The 21,028-nt window shown below is 42.5% G+C and overlaps 1 protein-coding gene across 1 annotated transcript; it reads left to right on the top strand.

Annotated features, from left to right (window-relative positions):
• Positions 1-9,528: 9,528 nt before the first annotated feature.
• Positions 9,529-15,236, top strand: RNF11 (ring finger protein 11). Its single transcript, XM_009884831.1, has 5 exons — positions 9,529-9,613; positions 10,324-10,467; positions 11,982-12,082; positions 13,237-13,406; positions 14,015-15,236. Exons 1-5 carry the CDS (start codon positions 9,529-9,531, stop codon positions 14,184-14,186), a joined length of 672 nt encoding a protein of 223 aa, XP_009883133.1. The 3' UTR covers positions 14,187-15,236.
• Positions 15,237-21,028: the final 5,792 nt, after the last annotated feature.

Here is a 21,028-nt window from a genome sequence, read left to right as displayed (position 1 = left end):
TTACTAAGCGTGCTACTGCTGGGGTAGTAGTGGGGACATCTGTAGAACTTACTGTCTGATACTTGCAGTCAGCAGGATGAATCCATTGTGAAAACCTCAAGTTTTCCTTCAGAAAGCCCATTTCAATGTAAACAGAGCTTTTGCCACCTTCCATGAGAGTGGATGTAAGCAGGGGAGTGGCGTGACAACTAGAGGTTTTTCTTCATCGCGTCAGGGCTGCAGAAGGTGAGGTGGGAGCTGTGGTGGCTGCAGAGGCTGGGCCAGGCTCTGCGCTCCCTGTCCCCCCCCGCCCTGCATCGCCCTCGCAGAGCCTTGGACCTGCTTCAGTTCCCCCTTCAAACCACCTACTCTGAAAGCACCTGTGCAGAAAGGAACACAAGTATTTTTGGTGTAAAACCAGCACAGACAAGATCCAAAGAAGAGTATTTAAAAAAAAACCCCAACAAAACAACATAGGCTCAAAATGCCGATTAGATAGGGGGTTGCTTATACAGTTAGTGATGGACATCGTACCTTATTTGTCTGGGAAGCCGAACATTTGTGGCTTGTCCTGTTTGCACCAGCAACTGACTATATGTTTCATACACAGCAGCAAAATGAACGTGTGTTTTCCGGTGACAGATTAAAGAAATGACCAGATACTCATTGAACTGTCTCTATGCATTTGAAACTTTAAAATAAGTAAGAAAAACACGTTCTGGAAATACTTTGCTTGTATAACCAGCTCCTGAGAGAGCTATTTATGATTTTTTTTTTTTCCTACCTGTTCTTGGCACAGGCCTTTTTTCTGTTAGAAGAGGTTTGACAGTTGCGTGAGATCACACTTGGATTTGTGCCCTGTGAGCTAAAAACGCAGAGTCACTGCTTGCGAGGACAGGACTTCGCCGGAAAAAATAGAAACGTTGCCCTTGTGTTCACTGCTAATACTGCATCGAAAAGTGGAGCTTCGTCAAGCTGTAGTGTGCCTTAATATTCGTACGGTCGTTCCTTGCTTTTAAATAGAGCTCTGCTTTAAAAAAAAACCAACAAACCAACAGATTTAGTAATAATTGTTTAGTGCCTGAGACATTCCTTTAAGATTAATAAGTGACCGGTTGAGATGAGCCCATAGCTGGAATTGGTGCCTCTGGCTGTTTACTGCTGCTGCTCATTAAGTCAAAGTTGAAATAATTAATGTTGTTATCAAATGACGCTAAACAAATAGCCAAATCACAATTTTTGTGTGCATTTATTCTCGCCGAAGTGGGAGATGGCAGAGAGCGTGCGTCTGGGAGAGGTGACGGTGCGGCAACCCAGGCTGCGCTGAAATCTCTTGTGTACAGCCCAGACGTTCAGGGTGCTGTTGGAACCCCCAGATTCAAACCCCATTTCCAGTTTCAAGATGAAGAAATCTCAGAAATCACCCCATTGTTTGCCCGGGATCTGGCACGCAGGACGGCTGCACACAGACTCGTACTGCGTTTGAGGTGCCCTCATGTATTGCAGGTCTATGTGAGGCTTCACCTTTCTGTGGCTTTCTAGCAGGCTAATGAAGAAACATGCTTAAAAAAAGCTCTGGTTAAGCTGTTGCAAAATGCAGCATTGATTATATCCTTTAATTGGCCTCAGGAAGCCTCCTGGCTGCCTCTGCACAGTCCTGTCCCCTGCTGCACTGCTGAGGCTTCAAGTCACATACCTGAGTCTTAGGGGCATCCACTCTGCGTTACAAATCGAGACGCCGTTAAGAAAACGAAAAGTCCTGTGGATCTGAGCATACCATCAAACTGCCAAGGTGTGGCAGCTTCCTGCTTGAGCAAGCATTCATAATTGATGATGGCTTTGTTAAAAAGGCAATTAAAATACTTCAAATTGAGTACAAAGTTATGACCAAGTGAAGTAAAACGCAGACTCCTGAGTTTTGAAATAACCCCTGCTGTCACGGGTGCTTCACTGACACTGTCTCAAAGCAGGTGCCCCACCAGGAATCTCTCTGCTTCGGGTTTTCTTGCTCTGTGGTTACGCAGACCCAGCTCAACACCAGCCCCATCTGCTTTTTGAAGCTCTTCTGCAATAGGATGTGGACTGTTTCCGCTTTTCTCCCCCAAGTTGTTTATCCTTAGAGCAATCTGCTTTCTCCCCTTTCTCTATGGTTTGGCAGAGGTTTTGCACTGTGTGAGAGTCCCCTCTGCCGAGTCCCTGTTTGCTGCGAGGCCTGATGGAAAATTCAAGTTTCTGCTTGGCTTACCTTGCCGGGGGGAGCCTGTTGCTAGCCCACCTCCCTGGGCTAGCACAGCTTGACTCATCAGCCGTTCATTACCTGCTCCCTGGTCAAGGGGAAGGTCCCAGTCAAGGTTTGCGGAAGTCTTCTCTGATGTTGCCTCTTCTGTGTATTTTGCTTGGGTAGCTCTATAAAAAGAACTACTATGTTCTCTTTCAGACCTCTATTTTTGGTGCTTGCTTACAACTGGGTGGCTACAGAAAAGTATTTTGTGTCGTTGTGTAAGGTCATACATCAGGGGTAGATGATGGGAGATAGCTGCTGTTGATCTGTGTGTTTTTGTTATCTGTTACCTCTTACCTAAGGCTAAATTGATACCTCCCAGAAGACACTACTTGGGGGTGATGATCTCGTTCCAACTGGGGCTGTTGTGTCTATTCTAAGTCCTGATTTAGGAACCTGGTGTATAAGGACTTGCATTTGATACGATGATTTTGGATGTGTGTTGAAACGTGCTTTAGGCAAAGGCTGCTGAGCTGCGTTCTGGATAGTCCTCTGTGCCTGAGGAGGATGCCTGCCCTGTCGTTGAATGATAATGCCGAGATAACACCATATGCTGAGCCTAGAGATGACATCATTTGTCACTTGATGTCACTGATCCTTTGATACCCTCCTCACTCTATACTTCTTCTAAAATACGTTCCTAGTTCTGCATAATATTTCTCTATGTCACTATGTTCTTAATAGTTCAAACTAGCACACGTAAATATACCTACGCGCATCTTCTGTTTACACAGGGAAGTACATACAGGCTGTATTTATACTTCAGCAGCCCTCCCCGATGGATTGCTCATGTCTTCAGCTTTTCATGTTTACTCCCTGTTTTGGCTTTTTGTCCCCAGTCTGTTCTCTTGGCTAATTAGGGCCGATTTCTGTAATTCTGCTACCTTGTTCCTGAAGTACTCACAAGGGCTGTTTTGTTCTTAGAATCACCTTCAAGCTGACCTAATTCTTGCCAAAAGATGCATTTTAGTACTCTTGCTATTTTTTAAGCGTTTGGAGTCAGGATTTCACAATTGGCTCAAGTCCCTGATAGGGGCACTCCTCCATTTTCCTCTTGGCTGCCTGTTCCCAGCTTTTCCAGTGGCAGTAGTGACGGCACAGCCGATGGTCATGGCTTGTTTGCTTTTCATGAGGCGAGGAGTCGGTCAGATCAGTGTCCTCCCAGCCAGGGACGAGAGCCAGTGCAAGGCAAGTGGCAGGACCCATGGGTCAGCAGCAGTGCTGTTTTAGACCAGCTGGACTCAGCTGCACCCTAATCCCCAAATTGCCTGAAATGGCACCAGGAGGTAAGCAGGGGCTGCATGTGCTTGGCTGACTACGCTGAGTCTGGGGGCTCAGTAGGCAGTTCAGGGCATAACGCGCACCATCACTCTTAGTGCGTTACATTGCCCACCTGAAGTCACCTATATGCCTATACTCTCCTTGGGGCGCCTGCCTGTCCAGTAATCCCTATCGAGCCCTTCACATGAGGGGTTGCGCAGACTTGTCCGAGTGATGCAGTGCTTTGGGGGTTACAGGATGGTAGATTTGGGCTAAGCTCGTGTCCCAGGAGGCAGAAGCACCTGTGAGCTCAAACTTTTTTGTCTGCTGTACCCTGAGGGGGAGTGAAAGCCTCCGCATGAGTGGTTTGGGTGGGTGTGCGTGGGGGACGGTGTCTGGGACACACCACACGTGTCTGAGATCACGGGACGAGCGGGGCAGGTTGTGAGCCAGCCTGTGTGCTGCACTGCGTGTGGGGCCTGGCAGAGCGAGAGCCCAGGGTGCCAGCAGACTTTGCCTGTTGCCCAAGATGATCAATACTTGCATTTTCAGCTGTTATCCCTTTGATTTATACTATAAACAAGTTGCACTGTTTGATGTTTACCCTTTCCAGAAAGTAAATAATCGTCTGAAGGAAGTGTGAACCATTCTATTTCTGTGTGGACTGTTAGTGTTCTGTCAGCTTCTCCATCCTAGCTCCAGAGTGCTTCCCCCATCTTTCCTGTTTGGATGAAGCCTCTGAAAAACATGTTAACTGGATTCGTTTGTTTGGGGTCATCTTTTTTTATTTTTGCTTGCTGCTAGCCAGCAGTTCCGCAGCAGTAAGTGAATTGGACACAGTAGATTCACTCTGTAGCTTTCAGCAGAGGATACAGTCCGAGAGATATATTTGTTTTCAGCTTCTTCTGCTGCAGGACCATTTTCTTCTTCCCCAAACTTTAGGTTTTTATCTGTAGTTAAATCTGCCCCTCACTTCTCCAGCAGCTGTCTTGCTTGAACCATAAGTGCTATGTTTAACATAGCCATAGCACTATAATAACTGTCTGTGCTTGCCAGGGCAAAGAAGGGGTTTCTGCAAAGATAACCACTTGGCTTAAGTAGGAGAGAACGTGTAGCAATAATGCAGATGATGTGGTTTGCTTATGGGGTAGGACGATCTGCGTACATGTGCTGTTCTTCTACCACCAGCTGCAGAAATGGATGCTGTCCCCTTCTGCTAGATTTTCTCCTTACCCAGCTGCTTTGCTTTGTAGTCCTCGGGGTGTACATGTCTCAGGAGGCTGCGTTTTGTGCCCGCGTGTCCTTAACTTAACACTTAAGGGCAACTATTCTTTTCTGGCTTTGCTTACTGCAGCAGCTTGACAGAAAAGCATGCATTTTTTGGAAATTGTTTATGGATCTTTTCCCTCCCTGTATTAAAAAACCCCACAAACTAACGAAGAAAACCCCAAACAAACCCAACAAACTATTAAAATAAACATGCTAGGAGCTGTAATAAGAGGACTTTGTTATCTCTCAGAAGTTGTGGCCTGATGCTGTAAGTGGAGCTGTCAGTGGGGCTGTCTGGAGAGATGGAGTCAGTTGTCTGGTGAGCGGTTTGATGGTCCGGGATGTGTCGGTGTATATGTTACCCACTTTCCTGAGAAATTCACACCCTGATGTTCAATGGGATCACTGGAGAAAGGAACAAGGAGAGCTAAAACCAACACGAAGCTGGCAAACAAGAATTCAGTTAGTGGAGCTGTACCCAAGGACGTGGCCCTCGAGTCAGAGAAACCTGCTGTGCAGCCTGGAAATATAAAAACTGTCTGGTTGTGTCAGGAGATTGTGCTTGCAGGGATTAATTACTGCTTTTTAATTACTGCTTTTCCCCTATAACTCCTTCTTGCTAATCTTTTGTATTTAGGTTTGCATTGATGGTTAATCAAATTTCAGAGCAGGTGACTCTACAGAGCAGCAGGTGACTCCCATCTGCCAGGTAGTGCTGGGTTTGCACTGCCCAAGCTGAAAAAGGCACCATCAGCTATTTATCTTGGCAGTAGGTAGCTTTTTTGGTTTTGTGTGACAGCACAGGTAAGAGCTTGAAAACGAAGTCCCTTTTTCCAAATAGCCCTTGTCACTGTCTAGGAAAGCAGCAAGCAGGATGCATCTAGCTTGTACCTGCTTTCTCTCCGCCCCAGCCCTATTTTTGGTGGCAAAGCTGAGCTGAGGGGACAGGTGATATTTTAAAAGTTGGTAGCCAGGACTCAGTCTCTTTCATGGCTGCTTATCTTTTCCAAGTCTTCAGATACATTTATTTCTCAGTAATTTCAATGGAATAATTGTGAAAACTTGAAAGGACAATTTTAAACTTTTAGTAATAGCCTAAATGAGGCTGTGTCATCGCTGCAGAACCACCATGGCTTTCACCAAAAACACCTTCCTCTGAAATGATACATAGCTCAAACCGCGTGTTGCTTCTTAATTGGTGTCAGCAGCTGGAGAAACACCGTGCAGGTTCTGCAGGTTTCTCTCCCCTGTTACAGACTGTTTCCTTAGTCTGTTGTTAGATTAATTACTGACCATATCTACAATGCCCAGTTCCTACAACACCAGAATTCTTAGTAATCTTCCCTTAGGAGCGCCCTGGTGGGAAGCGTGTACAAACCTGAATGCATCCCAGGTGCAGGGGAGCCCTTGCTGGGTTTTGGAGTGTTGCTCTCCTGCTGGCTATGGACCTCCCGTCTAGTGCACACGTTTATTTACATGATAATACAATTTCAAAGGAAAAACTGAGATGTGAAATTTCTTATGTTGTGGGGTGGGGTTTTTTGTCCTTCAGAGCTGTCAAACTTATCAAGGAATATATCAAACAAAGGAAAGTAAAATTAAAGTGGTTTTGTTTAAAATGATCGCGAACAATTAAAGTAAGCTCTCCTCAGCAAGCAGTGGTAACAGAACAATCCCTTAATAAATCTTAAAAATGAGGTAAACACACATTGGCCTTAAAGTTCCAGATGAATCAAATATACATTCAAAATCTAAATTGTGTGATTAGTCTCCTTAGGGAGGAATGTGGGAATCCTGAGAAATGCAACGACTTGGAACCGTATCTGAAAGGTGAGCGTGTGTTTAGTAGAGTGGCATGATGAATCTGTTACTTGTTGGGAAAGGACTACTTGGATCTTCACACTTCTCACAGAAACAAAGGGAATCAGTCTTTGGCATGCTTGAAAATTTTGTAAAGGATCCGTTACAGTTTTGCTTAATACGGTGTTAATTTAATGTTTTAATCTATTTTCTGACTATATTACTGTTAAGTGAACGGGGTCTGCTGGACAAACCCATGCTTTCGATTCCAGCTTTTGCCAGAACGGCTCCTCTTGTGCACGCGTCTGTGTCTGATCTGGTTGTCTGTCCCAGGTGTCTCCTCCAAGTGGGAGTGGTGAGAGGAGGGGATTTTTCTTTCAAAAGAACATTTTAGCGCAAGTGTTCAGCTCTTGAGTTATTTATACTGACTGGCTACTGGGAAGCAGGAATATAAAAGATTGGGTAACGGTATATACCATTACATGATATTTTATAGCAACTGGTATTCAGCTTTATAAATGAAATGTTCTCTTCTGTATGGCAGAAAAAGGTTTTTACAGTTGGCAGGCTGCTTGTAATATTCTAAGGATTATTAAAGTAAGCTGTAGTTGTCGTATAATGCACATTATAATGGTGAGTGGTTTTACAGTAATACGTCTTGGGGGAGGATATTATTTCAGAGTGTGTATTCACATACGGATGGAGTTTGAGTCTTTTCACCCAGATCGGAATGATATTCACAGAAAAGGCCCCTGCACCGTCATCCCAGCGAGTTCCTTATGAGTAATAAAGTAGCAAGAAAAGAAATTTTCATAAAATTCAGCAGGGATTTTGCAAAAAAACCCCAACAACCAACCAACCAAAAAAAAACCAACCCAAAAGCACAATTTTTTTTTTTCCTCACCTCCTGACTTTACATCTATAAGCTGAAGTTGTTCTTGTCTAGATTAGTTATTTAGGCTTCCTGCTAAGCACCTCACCTTAGAGGTGAGAAAACTGGGAAGCAGCAAGGCTGAAGGATGCGCATGGTGATGATGAGCGCCGTAATAGGCAGCGATGCGGCAGGGCTGGTAGAGCTGCAGAAAGGCCACGCCGCTTCTCCCATCGGTGTTTGAGGGCTGGTGAGCAGCAAAGCGTATGTGGCCCAGATGCAGCTGTATGGGAAGCAGCGCAGCTGCTTCTAGACAGCACGTTGCAAGAAAGACATTTGCATATTGAAGGGATTTCAAAAAAAAAAAAAAAAGCTGTGGGAACGGCTGGGGAAATTCAAATTGAACTGTTATATTTGCATTAATTAATTAGGCAGCAACTGCAAGGAGCATAAGCGCTGTACCTACTGGCATTTAAAAAATGTAAAAAAGACTGGATAAACATGGCTAGGAAGACGTTTGTCGTCTTTGTGGGACTGAATTAACAGATATGCTGTTGATCTGGTGTTAAAATGCAAATAAATATCCCTGGGTGAGACACACTGAGAGCATTGGATTAGATGAGGAATAAAATTTAGGGATGGAAACTGAGGGAAGCGGTCAACAGTGGAAGGCAGGTGGCTGTAGACAGGATCTCGGGGAGAGCAGTGAAGCTTTAACCTCTGGAACTATTAGATGTTATGAATTATTCATCTCACCTTTGACCTTCCTGAAAGGATAATTTGTGCATGTTGGTGCAATTATTAAAAACAACAAACAAACAAAAGCCCTGATAACATACTGCTGATATGTGGCGTAGAGGGATCTTAAAATAATCTTTATCCAGGGATTAAGAGTTTCTGATCTACCACTGACCTGTTTTCAGAGTATTACAAATTCATTGCACTTGCAAAAACAAGATGAAAATGCTGTAAAACAAGAGAAAAGCAGATTTACAGCAGCATAAGTAACCAAGGTAAGTAGCATTGATGAGAAAAACTTCAAACTAAAAATTGTGCTTGATGAAACCTCCTTTTTCTAGGCGAGAACCCAAAGCACGCTTGGGAATCTGCATGCAGAAACACAGTGTCTGGGCCTTTTAAGCCATGTGTGAAAAATGTTTATTTTCATTAGAAGTGAAAAATGCAGACCTCCAGATGCCCTCTATGGTCCCCCCAAGGAGGAGGAGCCGGGGTGAGATGGAGACACAAACCCTGCTGTAGCCCTCGAGTCTAAATTAGTACTGTTATTTAAGGGCTGAATAACCATTAGGAAGGAGTGATTTCTGTGCACAGAAAGCCAGGGAAACTTGTGCTGACACCACTTTGTGAACAAGAAAAAAGCTGTGTATCTCCAGGACTGTGGCTGTCTGAGGTATTTCATCATTACTAAATTCATATGGGGAAAAAGTAATTGATTAAAGCAAATTAAGTGCCAGAAAGTGATTTTTATTGCGTTGCCTGACACTAATATGTGGTTTTGATTATTTGTTTTGGCCTTTTTTAGGGTTTTTTTTTTTTGCATGGAGCACTAGAGTTAACGTGACATTTCATCTTAGTTTGAAATGCCTGATGTCTTTATCAAATGATAAACAACACAGACTTTGGCTAGAAAGTCAATATTGCATAATTTTGTCTGCAAAAGCATTTTCCGTGGTAGATAAGGGAAAAGTGAGACACCAAAGCAATAAATTCATGCATGTCTTTGGAGTAAAATAATAATCACTTGGGTAATACAATCTTTTTAATATATATATATACATGTCAGGGGCCCCTAGCTGCAAATGTAAGTTGACTGAAGTCTCAAATCCTCATGTCGTTACCCTTGAATATCCACGCTGGAGTGAGCGGGACCTTGCCTGGGACCTGGGGGGATAAAAGGAGCCATTGTAAAGTGAGAAAGATTTGCAAAGGGGTGATAAACCCACGCAGGCAGGGCTGCACTCTGCCCTTACGGGCAGCTTGAAATTATTGTCGGATGAGCTTAACTTCCAAAAATGCTTCAGAGATTTGGTAGGGGAGAAACCAGAGGATGCAGCTGCGGGTGCGGCAATGCGGCTGTGTGCGGGGCCAGCCGGGGTGCCTGCCGGCGGGGCTGGAGGAGCCCGGCTTGACTGGTGGGTGGGGGTCAGGGTCCCCTTGAGGGAGCACTTCATGCAGTCTGCTCCATCTCTTATCTTGACCGCGTGTCACTTCAGTGAACTGAGACGGAGAAATCTGGGCTTTCATATTCCCATGAATAAATAGTTTAAAATATTCGTAGAATCGTACAGGTATAAGCACACCTTTTCTTTTTATCTGTTGGAGGGGGGAGGACTGGTTTGAAAAGGCGATTGTCGGTGTACCCTATAATCTGACTGTCCGCAATGTACACGGCTGTGTTCTTCCATTTTACTGGTATGTTTGTATCCAGGGGACTGCTAGCTTAGTTTGGGCATGCTTTTAATAGTAATCAGGAGGCGAGATCAAAGTGCCACCAGACAGCGTGCTAAGGAAGTGCACTGGATCATGGGTATTGAGGGGTCACCCGTTTTTATTTACAGTAGTGCAATTTATGCATTTTTCACGAGAGCTTGGCAGCCACACCAATCTCAATTTTTTATATTCACGAGTGCGAATACGTTCTGGTGAAAGACAGCACCATTTTCACTCAGATTTACTCATCTGACAAGAAATTCTTGTCTAGTATGTGAAATTGTAGAAGCCCACAGCTGGTGACTATAAATTCTTGCCTTAATTGGTTATGTCAGACATGCGGCACAGGGTGGTGGCTCTGCGGGGAGGGAACCTGAGACAGGATGCCAAAAGGAGGAATGTTTCCATACAGCGCTGGTGGTTGGGAAAGCACTTGTGAACTTGGCACGGGAAAGAACCCTGGGGGTCCATGGAGCCCCGGTTCTTCAGGTCTCCTCAGGGAAGATGACACCGGCAGGAGAGGGGCACTGCAGTAATGCCGAAATGGGTCGCCCAGGTATGTAGTGCCTCGGTGGCCGCTGGCAGCAAGCGCCTGTAAAAGACTAGAACAAGGGAATGCGGTTTTTGGTTTTGTTTGGCCTATTACAGGCTGTAAAGTTGTGTTAATTTACTGTCCAAAACTTAACTGAAGCAGTCATTGGTTGGATAGCATGATTGATTTATCGTTTCAGAGTTGTCCAAATGCGATAGTTTTAACTTGCAACAGATTCTTACTTAATTGTAGTTTCCTTTTGCTGTATAGTTTCTGCTGAGATGGTCAGTTTGCTGTTCTTCTGCTGTAGGTATGCACTATCACTTGCCATTGCTACTCTCGGACATTTTGAGAGGTTTTTGGATCTTTTTTCTTCCTCCTGTTTCTGCCTTTCCTTCTATTTCTGCATTCTCCTTTGCAGTCATGCTTTTGCTAAGGGGAGCTGTATGAAATACCGTAGCCACCCTCCTTCTGCCCTCATTAGCACCAACCTGGGCCGTGCACGTGGTTAGTTATCCTGCTCCTCCTCTTTTCTGAGATGGGAAGGAGGGTGCATGTCTCTCCAGATGCAAAGTGTTCTGTTTGGCTTTGTGACAAATAAAGGAGCAGCAATGGCTTCTGCTTTTGATTTAATAATCTGTCCAAAGAAGTATAGCGAAGCCTTGGGGTGTGTGTGTGTGTACCGATAGTTCGTGGTGTTAAATTCATAAAACCAGGACTGGGCTCTGCCTCAAGCTGATGTGTTCAGTGCAGAGGGTCTGCAACGTTTGGAAGGGGAAAATATGCTTTATTTTGCTGGCACCAAAGGTTGCAGAGCCACTTCATGAATGCTATTATATCTGAGAGGTCAGCCCTAGCTTCAGCTGGTGCTTTTCCCTATCCAGACAATGATTAGAGAATACTTTAGATAATTTAAACCATTTAAAAGGCAGCTGATCTAGAAGACATCTGTGATTCTGTGAAATACAGTTTAGAGTAGTCAGGAAATTAATCAAACTTACAGAACCACTGGCATTTTGTCTTTTGAACCTGCTCATAATTCCTCTGAGTTCTGCTAGACAACTGGAGGGGGAAATCCTAGTGTAGCTAAACTAAGAGAAAACCGAATTTTAGCCCACAGCTGAATTGCAAGTGGTAGGCATTGTGTTAAAAGAACTGCCAGGCAGACTTGTATTTTTGATTAGCATTTCTCATAAGCAAGGACTTCTGCTGCTGGGCGCTGGCTGGTGAGAGGCTGCGTGCTCCTTGGGCTGCTTTCCCCCAGCCTTCCAGGAGCCCTGTCTTTGTTTGCCATGCTTCCTAGCAGTGAAAGAAGAATCGCTTTATCAGGTTTTACAAGCGCAGTATTACATGTGTTAAACCCCATATCTGGACTTTGCCGGGTGTTGGTGTCAGTTGAACGCTGCACTAGACGATTGCTGGAGCAGGCCAAAAGGCAAAGAGGGAACTGGAGAGGGGAACGCAGCTGTGTTCCTGCTGCTAGAAATACCTGGAGGTGCCCACAGCGGTCCCAGGACGTGCACGTTGCTCCGTCACAGGCAGCAAAGCTCAGGTCTTCCCCATATCGGTGACGAGCGGCAGCAGTTTGGCAGTGGGACCTTTGTCGGAGGTGATGGGAGCTGCATCAGCGCTTCATGCGGTGCAGCGGCGCGCGCTCCCGCAGCCTGCTTGTTCTGCAGCAATGTCCTCTGAAACATCAACTCTTGCATTTTTCAAACAGAGGAATCGATGCTATTGTGTCCCTGATGCACCAGGTTTATTTTCAGAATGCATCTATAAGTTGAATTTTTTTCTGCTGTTTAAGAAGTACTGTTAAAATAGGCCTATTGCAAGAAATTGCCTCTCTATTAACTTAACTAACTAGGCCAATACTGTCCTAATAGTATCTCCTGTTCAAAATTGGTATTTATGTCCAAAAAAATGCTTTAAAGGCAAGTCAAATAAGTACTATGTTAATATAAATGTTAGTGAAAATACCTAATCTAAAGTTCGTTAGTATCCAAGAGAACCTTCTGAGAACGTGGCAGAGGAAGGACTGTGGAATACCTATGTGTGGCCTATTTTTTGTTTGGGAAACATGTACTTTAAACATACAGCAGTTGAAGTCCAGCTTGGGAGAATTTGTAAAATCATACATTTGTTCTCCTACATTAATAAAACTTTGATTACTTACTGAAACTATACTTTTTATTGGTCAGGTGACATTTTTTAAACGCACAAGAATTAAATCTACAGTTCTTGGTTGGAGCCTGTGTGGTGCAGAACAGTTCACATAAGTTTTGTTACTACAGAACCAGTAAAACCTTCCTGTCTATAACACTTAATGATAGGCACTGTCCTCATCTTTGCAAATAATTCTTCCTAAATGTAAAAAGAAAAAAAAAATAATCTACTTTTTGTTGCAAATACCGGAGGCTCTTCCTCAGCCATTCTGTTGGTCAATTTGGTATCTCAGCAGTTCACCCAGTAGGTTTATTTGCCTGCCGTCACGTGGAGTTTGTTGTACGTGTATTTCATGCATGAACAATTCCTGGAGATAAAAAGCTTTTTCAGAGAACCACGAGCAGCTCCTTGCTCAAGATACTGGCCTCAATTCTTTATTCCATTCTCCATATAATTATAGCCCCAAAATTGCAAAGTGGGAGTGGCAGATCACACAAACATTTGTAGGACTAAGAGAGAAAAAGTTAAATACGTTGCCTGTAGTGTGCAACGAGATGCTAGGAATGCCTCTGTGGGGTATTGGTTTTGTTTTTTTTTTTTATTTTTTTAACTGAAATATTTTAATTTTAGGAGCAGGTCCCTGTTCCTGTTTATCACCCGACTCCTAGCCAGACTCGGCTAGCAACACAGCTGACAGAAGAGGAACAAATCAGAATAGCGCAGAGGATAGGCCTTATTCAGCATCTACCTAAAGGAGTCTATGATCCGGGAAGAGACGGCTCCGAGAAGAAGATCAGAGAGTAAGTTACAGAAACCTAACTGAACTAATGTGGCTGCTGTGTTGGTTTATCATATTGCCCTGGGAAACCTGATCTCGTCCTCCCGTTCTTGCCTTATTTTCAGGGTCTGTAATTTAATGTAGCTTTCTGGAAAAAAAATTACCATGCAGAAGGCTTTTTCCTTTATCCTTGCGTGTTTTCCTGTTACAGGGGAAACTTACTTTCCCAAGCCAGCTAATTCATGCCCTTACAGGTCTTTTGCTTTTTATCCTCTCTTCACGGGGAAATAATTTCATGTTACTTCCTCACCTTCATGGCTCCCTTTTACCATTTCTAATTTTCTGCACTCTGCTGAGCTGTCCCCTGCCCCCGGCCCCCCCGTGCCTACAGAAGGCTTCCTGCCCTCGCTAACGTAACCATGGGCACACGTACCACAAAGGAAACACCAAAAAAATCTAGTGCTTGGTGGAGCCAGCACTGACCGAGCTAAGAACTCCTCACAGTATCTACAAGTGCTGAAAGTTTGTTTGACTCAAACATGTCCAGGAGTAGAGATTGCACTACTTTTCATTTCCAGTATGGTAACAGGAGCTTAAATATTTTTCTGATTATTTTTTTTCCTCCCCCAGATGTGTCATTTGTATGATGGACTTTGTTTATGGGGACCCTATCCGATTTCTGCCGTGCATGCACATTTACCACCTGGACTGTATAGATGACTGGTTGATGAGATCCTTTACCTGTCCATCCTGCATGGAGCCAGTGGATGCAGCACTGCTTTCATCGTATGAGACTAACTGAGCCAGGGTTTCTCCACTGAACCTTCGAGGAGACCATCCACTTTAATGGGTTTGATCCTTTTGTCATTCAGCCCAAAGAGCCAGGAATTAGGAATTAAGATCGTGCACAAAGTATACATTTCCTAATAAATAAATAAAAAATATTCCTGAATGGCTGCAAATATTGGAAAAACCATAGTATTTTAGAGACTATAGAAAAAGTAGGTTGTTATTTTTAATGTAAAGCCTTGACCCACCATTGTCTTCTAATGTTTGTTCTTACACCCATATATAGGAATTGTGTAAAGTGTTACAGCAACTGTAAATGTTTAAACTGCGTGTATCCGATTTTATTAGCAGCAAGATAAGAGTATTTTTTTCCTAAATAAAGTAACCAATTTTGTTCTGATTCTTTTCACAAGTCCTGGCATTTGGGTCAAGGCTTTATTGAAATCTACATTTTATAACACTGGCACAAAGAAATAGTTTTAAGCTTGTTTGCACAGTTCTTTTTCTTTTTTTTTTGTTTTTTCCATTGGAGATGGAATTCATTGCCTTAGGTCTTTTTAATAGTGTATTGTTATTGTTGGGCTGGCTCTATGCTTGAAAACCAGTTTATTTATAACCTGTTAAAAGTGCTATATTTTGTTTGCAGTTAGGAATATGCAGACTTCAAAGTGATCTCCTAGCTTGTAAGCAAACTGAGATGCATTATCCCTTTTCTACAAGTGATGTGGAATATGAAGATACGAAACAAGTCCTGCAGTGAAATTATGGTTTCATGGTTTTTATAACTTGCTTCGGTTATGATGAAACAACAGTCCTTAAACTTTGTCACCTTTAACTCGATGAGGTTAAAAGTGGGCCAGATGGACAATGAATAGTTAAGCTACCATGACTGAAAAAAAAATTAATAATTTTGGAACTAATGTAGAGTTAGCATTGATCACTTATTCTACTTTTTTCTCCCTAAAAATGGTTGTCTTCTGATCATAGTAAATGGATACTGCATCTCTCGTTCTTGTAGTTCTTAGGTTATCAGAAGTTAAGAATAAACATACTGTATCTCAGTCTCCTGTATTAAATCTATCTGTTAAGCCCTGCTGGCTGACACATCAGTCCACCGAGCAGATACGAAATCAGATATGAGAAAAATATATTTTGTTCTGCACATAAATGCAAAATTTATATAAACACAGACTGTCATACTAGCAGTTGAGGGGGAAAACAGTACTGCTATAGCCAGAATGACACAATTAGCTACTTTCTGTAGCAAACAGTATGTGCTTGTTAAGAGATGGTCTAGCAAAGATTGTAGCTGTAAAGACCTTTTATCCACTTTGCATGTTTTGGTTTATGGGTCCCCTCCCTCCCCCTTTGATGTACCCTACTGTGACTTTTATACATTCAGCGCAACGCTGATACATTGAGAAGTCCCGGTGTTGCAAAATGAGATGCAATCTCAAGTTAACCACAACAAATCAGGGAATATTCTGGATTGTTTTTCATATATAGTTTGAGTACTTGATGCAACAAGTTGTGTTTAAAGACCCAAGTACTTTGACGACTTAGTGTACTTACAATATAGAAGAATTGTGCATATTATGGATAATTTTTTGAAGGGTTGGTCAGCAAAATGTAGAACCAATATGTTGATTTATTTATTATCCCTGCAGCTGACAGCAACCTGCTCTCTTAGAGAAGACCTTCAAGTAGCAGTCAGAAGGAATTGAAAGCAGTCTACAGCTCTAGAGATTCACTCAAATTGCTACTCATTTATCTGGATGCAATTTTTTGCTGAATTCATACATACCTAATTACATGGATCAAAATCTGGGAAGAGAGACCTGAAGTTGTGCAATATCATTGTTCCTTTTCATCATTCCATGTGTGTTCCTCTGTGTCCTCCTTTTTGTCTGTTTTGGGGGTTTGGTTTCTCTTTTTTTTTTTTTTTTTTTTTTAAACCAATGTCCACATTAAGTATTCATTTCTTATTCTTGTTAAAACTGGTAAATGAACAATTTGAAAAAACAGCGTTGTCATGTTGGTATTAGTCTTTCTTTATTTATTACAGGACTTGGTTAAGAAAGATTGGAAAGAAATATGAAGTGGCTAATTACTGAGCTGAATGCTTTTCTAGGCACTTTGTATAGTTGAACTTTTAACACTGATATACTTACCGGGCGAAGGAAAGAAATTACTTTTTAAAATACTTGTTAAATAGCAAAAAGGTGTGAAGGGCTAAAACTAGAGTTGAGTCCACAAAAACATTCCAAAACGTTCAAATTTTAGCTTAAAGACAAATGTGTAAATATAACAAATAAATCAAATGATTTTTCAAGTTTTTAGGTGCAATGCTGTTCTGGATGATTTCTAATTCAAAAAAGTAATTTATCTGAATTTAACGCAAAATAACGTGTAACCTGAATTTTAGCTACAGTTGTGAAACCAGATCTGTGTCTTAATTCTGCTATCTGTAAGATGAAGATAATGTTTGCCTCCTGTCTCAGAGGTGTCTAACAAATTACTTACACTTCAGACAGTCCATTTTCTGCACAGCTGTTTCCTAACCAGAGTCTGCTGCAGCTCAGTGAGGGGACAGGGCTGGCTCTTACTCACCTGGACCTGTTCAACCAGAGTCGTCCTTATGCCAGGGCTGGATGTTTCAGGGTGCAGAGGCCCACAGTAAAATGTCTGCAAAGCTACTTGAAGAAAAAACCCCACTCTTGCAGCTACTCTGTGTAAGTAATCAAGTTTGTAGGTGCAGTAACAGTCATTAAAAAAATGTTGCTTTAAAGCATTTCATAGGCACCGTGCAGTATGAGGAACGGTCAGTGCAACAACGCTGTTTGTACTTCAGAACGGTAACTGGCAACACAACCCTGGCCCAGACCCAGAAATAGCTGAGTGGATCATCAGGCTCAATCCTCTGCAATTTCAGGCAACGACACAAGAGACATTGAGTTTGAAAGTCCACACCCCCCTGGTCCTTGCCAGACCCCACAGCCTCTCGTAGCAACCTGCTATCCCATTTAAAGACCGAGAGCTGCCACAGACACAGAGCAGGTAGGGATGGAGGGTATCGCCAACACCCAGGATCCCTGGGAAGTGTTAGGGTACGTTTCCAGCTTATAGTAGGAAATGGATTTTGTCTCATACAACAGAAGAAAACAAATTCCCACAGGTCTGAGGCAAAAGAGGTACAATGACAAGTAATGAAATCTCAATTTTATAAAACCCTTTATGCTTAAAAATTCTTGCACGCTACTGGAATTACCACTTTAATCATTTTGCATCTAAGGATGATAATCCTTATTACTTGTTGCCAATTCATTATGTAAAGCTGGGAGAGAATCGTAAAATTTATACATTAAAAAAAAAAAAAAAAAAGCCCAGAGAATTTCTTTGTAAGGAACTAGTGTTGTTTAAGGGCTTTAACCATGTAAGGTTTTAAAGGTTCCTACTGTCTTGCAGCATCCCAGGGCTGAAAGCAACTACGTGTTTGGAAGGCTGACAGTCCTCTCTTCGCAGTGGCAGAAGTATACGTTTTGAGGGCAAGGGATTATGAAATACCTGAACTTACTTAAGTTGCCACAGTTTCAAGACTTCGACATTTCCTGTCCTTGTGCAATTGTGGTAAAGATGAAAATTCTTCTGAGCCAGACTGTCAGTTAAATAAATAACAAAATGGCTGAAACCAAATATACAAGGCCTCTCATCAGTTAAATCCTGGATTAAAATGGTCTTAGAAACAAAGTGGATGCTAGTTGATTACAAATGGAGTTTATTACAGACACCACATTTTTATTAAAAATGTACATACTAGTTGATGACCTGTAAAAAACATGAATCAAATCTGTTCAGAAGAACTCTTCTTGCCTTAATACCCAGAATAAAAATTAGCTTCAAGGATTAACCTTTTCTTTTCTATAGCATTTAACTTTGAAGAATATAATTTATGCTAACCATCCTTTATGGATTATCTTGCATTCAAACCTGTTCTGGGATAAGAGTTAGGGGCTTTGGAATTCTTGGTAACATCAAAGTTAATGCCTTTTGATTAAAAAGAGCAGTCTAAACATATTTTGCAAAAGCATCTTTTTGATTTAAGCAGAAGAAATAACTATATTTGCATGCAAGCAACTGATTTATTACAATATCCACGACACTTAGCTAAGTACAAGCTGCAGAGAGGAATCTATAATGAAAAAAAAATTGGTGAAAACGATTGTACATGTTTGTAGCAGCCCAAAGGTATGTACTTACTCAGCAAGAGGGGCCCAACCATATTACAAACAAACAAAAAGCTCCCAAACCTACTCTCCTCTCAGTTGGAAAACAAGCAGAAATAACTTCATAAACCTATTCTTTGCAGCACCAGCTCCTAGAAGATACTTGTCTTTCGTTTCAATAAGGCATTGCAACAACTACTCGGCACACGACACTAAATATTCAATCTATTTACGCACCCTGCCTGTCCTCACCATCATTTTTCCTGGACACCACCGTCCCTTCTCGCTCTCTAGAGGCACTTTGGCCAGGTTTCTCACTGCAGAAGGACAAACTTCCACCTTTTTAGCATCTTTTTCCTACAGTTCTGCCACATTAGTGGCCACTGCCTGTCTAATCAAGAATTCTCGCTGGGTGAGCAGACTGCAGCAGAGAGACGAGGCAGAAATTCAGGGGGAAAAAAGATGAATCGCTCCAAAACTGCTCTCTGAGCTGGACAGAGCCAGACCTGGGTGCTGTCCCACCAGGGCAGGGCTCAGCCCTTCTAGAGTGAACACTGTATGATGCCCTTGAGCTCTCCAGCCTTAAACCGCTTTTTGGTGAGGTTACCTCAGTGACAGGCACTTGCCAGAATCCGTGGTTGTTTGGGGATGTCTCCTTGTAGAAGCCTATATACCGCACTCCGCTTCATTTATGATCCCACAGCAACCCGTTAGCAAAGGCCCTTAACCTCCCTGCATTTTCCTCAGCCGTCATCTGAAAAGGTGTCAAAGCTTTTGCATCATATATCTCCCTTTTTTTTTTTTTAAGCACTGAATTTAATAGTTCAGACAGTTCTGGTAACTTCTCAAAAAGCTTTGGCTACAAAGCCTGCTACTGGTGTGTATGAGTATGCATACACATACTTGTGTATATACACACATTTTTATATATATGTATGTGTGTGTGTGACAGATCACACACTTCCAATAGATACAGCAAAGGCAGTACACATGAGTTTCCTGCTGTTCTTTAGGAATACCAAGAGTTATTTGCATCAGTGACGAGCCCAGCATCACGGAACGGAAACCTGACCCAGGACCCAGGTATCCCCGAGCTGCAAGGATGAAGGCCAAAGCAAATACCAAAACTGCAACTGGCCCTGCGGGTTGCTTCTAAAAAACACCTTTGCAGCTGCCCAAGAGAGGCTGTATAACCTTGGTAAGTGATGACAACAGTACTGGGTGCTGTACCCAAACGAAGATGACATTGAACATGATCTAACTATTGTATCTTCTAGAGTTAAACAACATCGCTTCACCTCCCTAGAATGATTTACTGAGCTCTACTAGCCTTTGGAGATCAAGTTCCTATTTTGCATCTTCAGATCGTATCAGCAGAGGCAATCTTCAGGCATCTCACGCCACCACCTTTACCAAATGTCAGGGAAAGCATCCACATTCACAGATGAAACACCAGCTCATCCTAGAACGGCACCTATGACACACTATCAACACCAAGCACGGCCCCTGCGGCTCCAGCACTGCAGACAAACATCCTATGCGGCTCCAGCGCTAAGGGAGTTGTTCCTTACCTCCACACCTCGTGTGCTGCAGGATAAAAGGAACAGTGAGAGATGAAAACTGTCCAGAATGTTGCAGCTTCTACTTATCTTCTCTTTCTCACCCCAGTGCTACATTGCTTTTCAGCCACAGACCTGAAACTGTTGTTACAGTGCTTGACTAAGACGAGATAAACATACTTTCTCTTTTTTTGAATTGAAGCAGCTCATAAAGAGCACGTGCTCCGTTTTGTATTCTTTCTGAAAAATAGTCAAGGAGAGACAAAGCAAGTAGAATTGAACACAATACATACAATTCTAAACAAAAATGTTGCCTATGCTTAGCTAGAAATGAGTAAGTAGGTCCAGAGATTTAAAATAACGGAACGCAGCCTACTGCTACGAAAACATTGTTGAATTTGGAGCAAACACCATGCAGAATTTTACCACAGCGCAATGCAGATATTTATTAGCTCTGTTGCTGTTCATATATCTCAGAGACAGGGATTGACTAGGCATGTTTGTAAAAGAAAGTATTTGTAATTATCCTTTTTTTTTAAACACCTGAAGCAGACGTAGATAGCATCTTTAAAAAATATTTTATGATGACAAATCATTCAATTAAAACACTTGCCAATACATGCTTTGCTTATAATCTATCACAAAAATGTATTTGCAGAACATAATGAGAAAAGAAGCAAGTTCATTTCTAGTCTGTTCAGGTTTGCCGGTCTCGTTCATCAGTGACGTTTCCAACCATTAACCATTTTCCTGTATAGCAGTAAACAACATGACTCACCTCTTTATCTTCTCCTCTTCCTCCCAGAGGGGGAAATGTGTGGAACGCATTGTTTTGGTCATTTCATACACATTTGCTTTGCTGCTGTGTTTTTATGCTTGAGAAGGCAAAGAAATGCATCTCACAGGTGGAACCAGAGGTGGAGAGTGTTGTATTTTAACTTTTAGGAATGCCTTTCGCATTCTGGGACTGACCTCTAGGAAAGCCTTGTTCACACAGAGGAGCAATACTTGATGCTTCTGTTGGGCCAGAGGCACGCAAGCTGTCCAAGCTCTCATCCCATGATCTTTTAGCC

Source organism: Charadrius vociferus, unplaced genomic scaffold, assembly GCF_000708025.1.
Source record: "Charadrius vociferus isolate BGI_N301 unplaced genomic scaffold, ASM70802v2 scaffold163, whole genome shotgun sequence".
Lineage (NCBI taxonomy): Eukaryota > Metazoa > Chordata > Aves > Charadriiformes > Charadriidae > Charadrius > Charadrius vociferus.
The sequence above is the reverse complement of the archived record's forward strand: the minus strand, read 5'-3'. Positions and strand labels throughout refer to the sequence as shown.

Coding starts and splice junctions, on each gene's coding strand:
- RNF11 (XM_009884831.1), top strand. CDS start 9,529: ATGCAGCTGCGGGTGCGGCAATGCGGCTGTGTGCGGGGCCAGCCGGGG. Junction 9,614..10,323: donor GGAGGAGCCCGGCTTGACTG/GTGGGTGGGGGT, acceptor GTTTCCATACAG/CGCTGGTGGTTGGGAAAGCA. Junction 13,407..14,014: donor TCCGAGAAGAAGATCAGAGA/GTAAGTTACAGA, acceptor TTCCTCCCCCAG/ATGTGTCATTTGTATGATGG.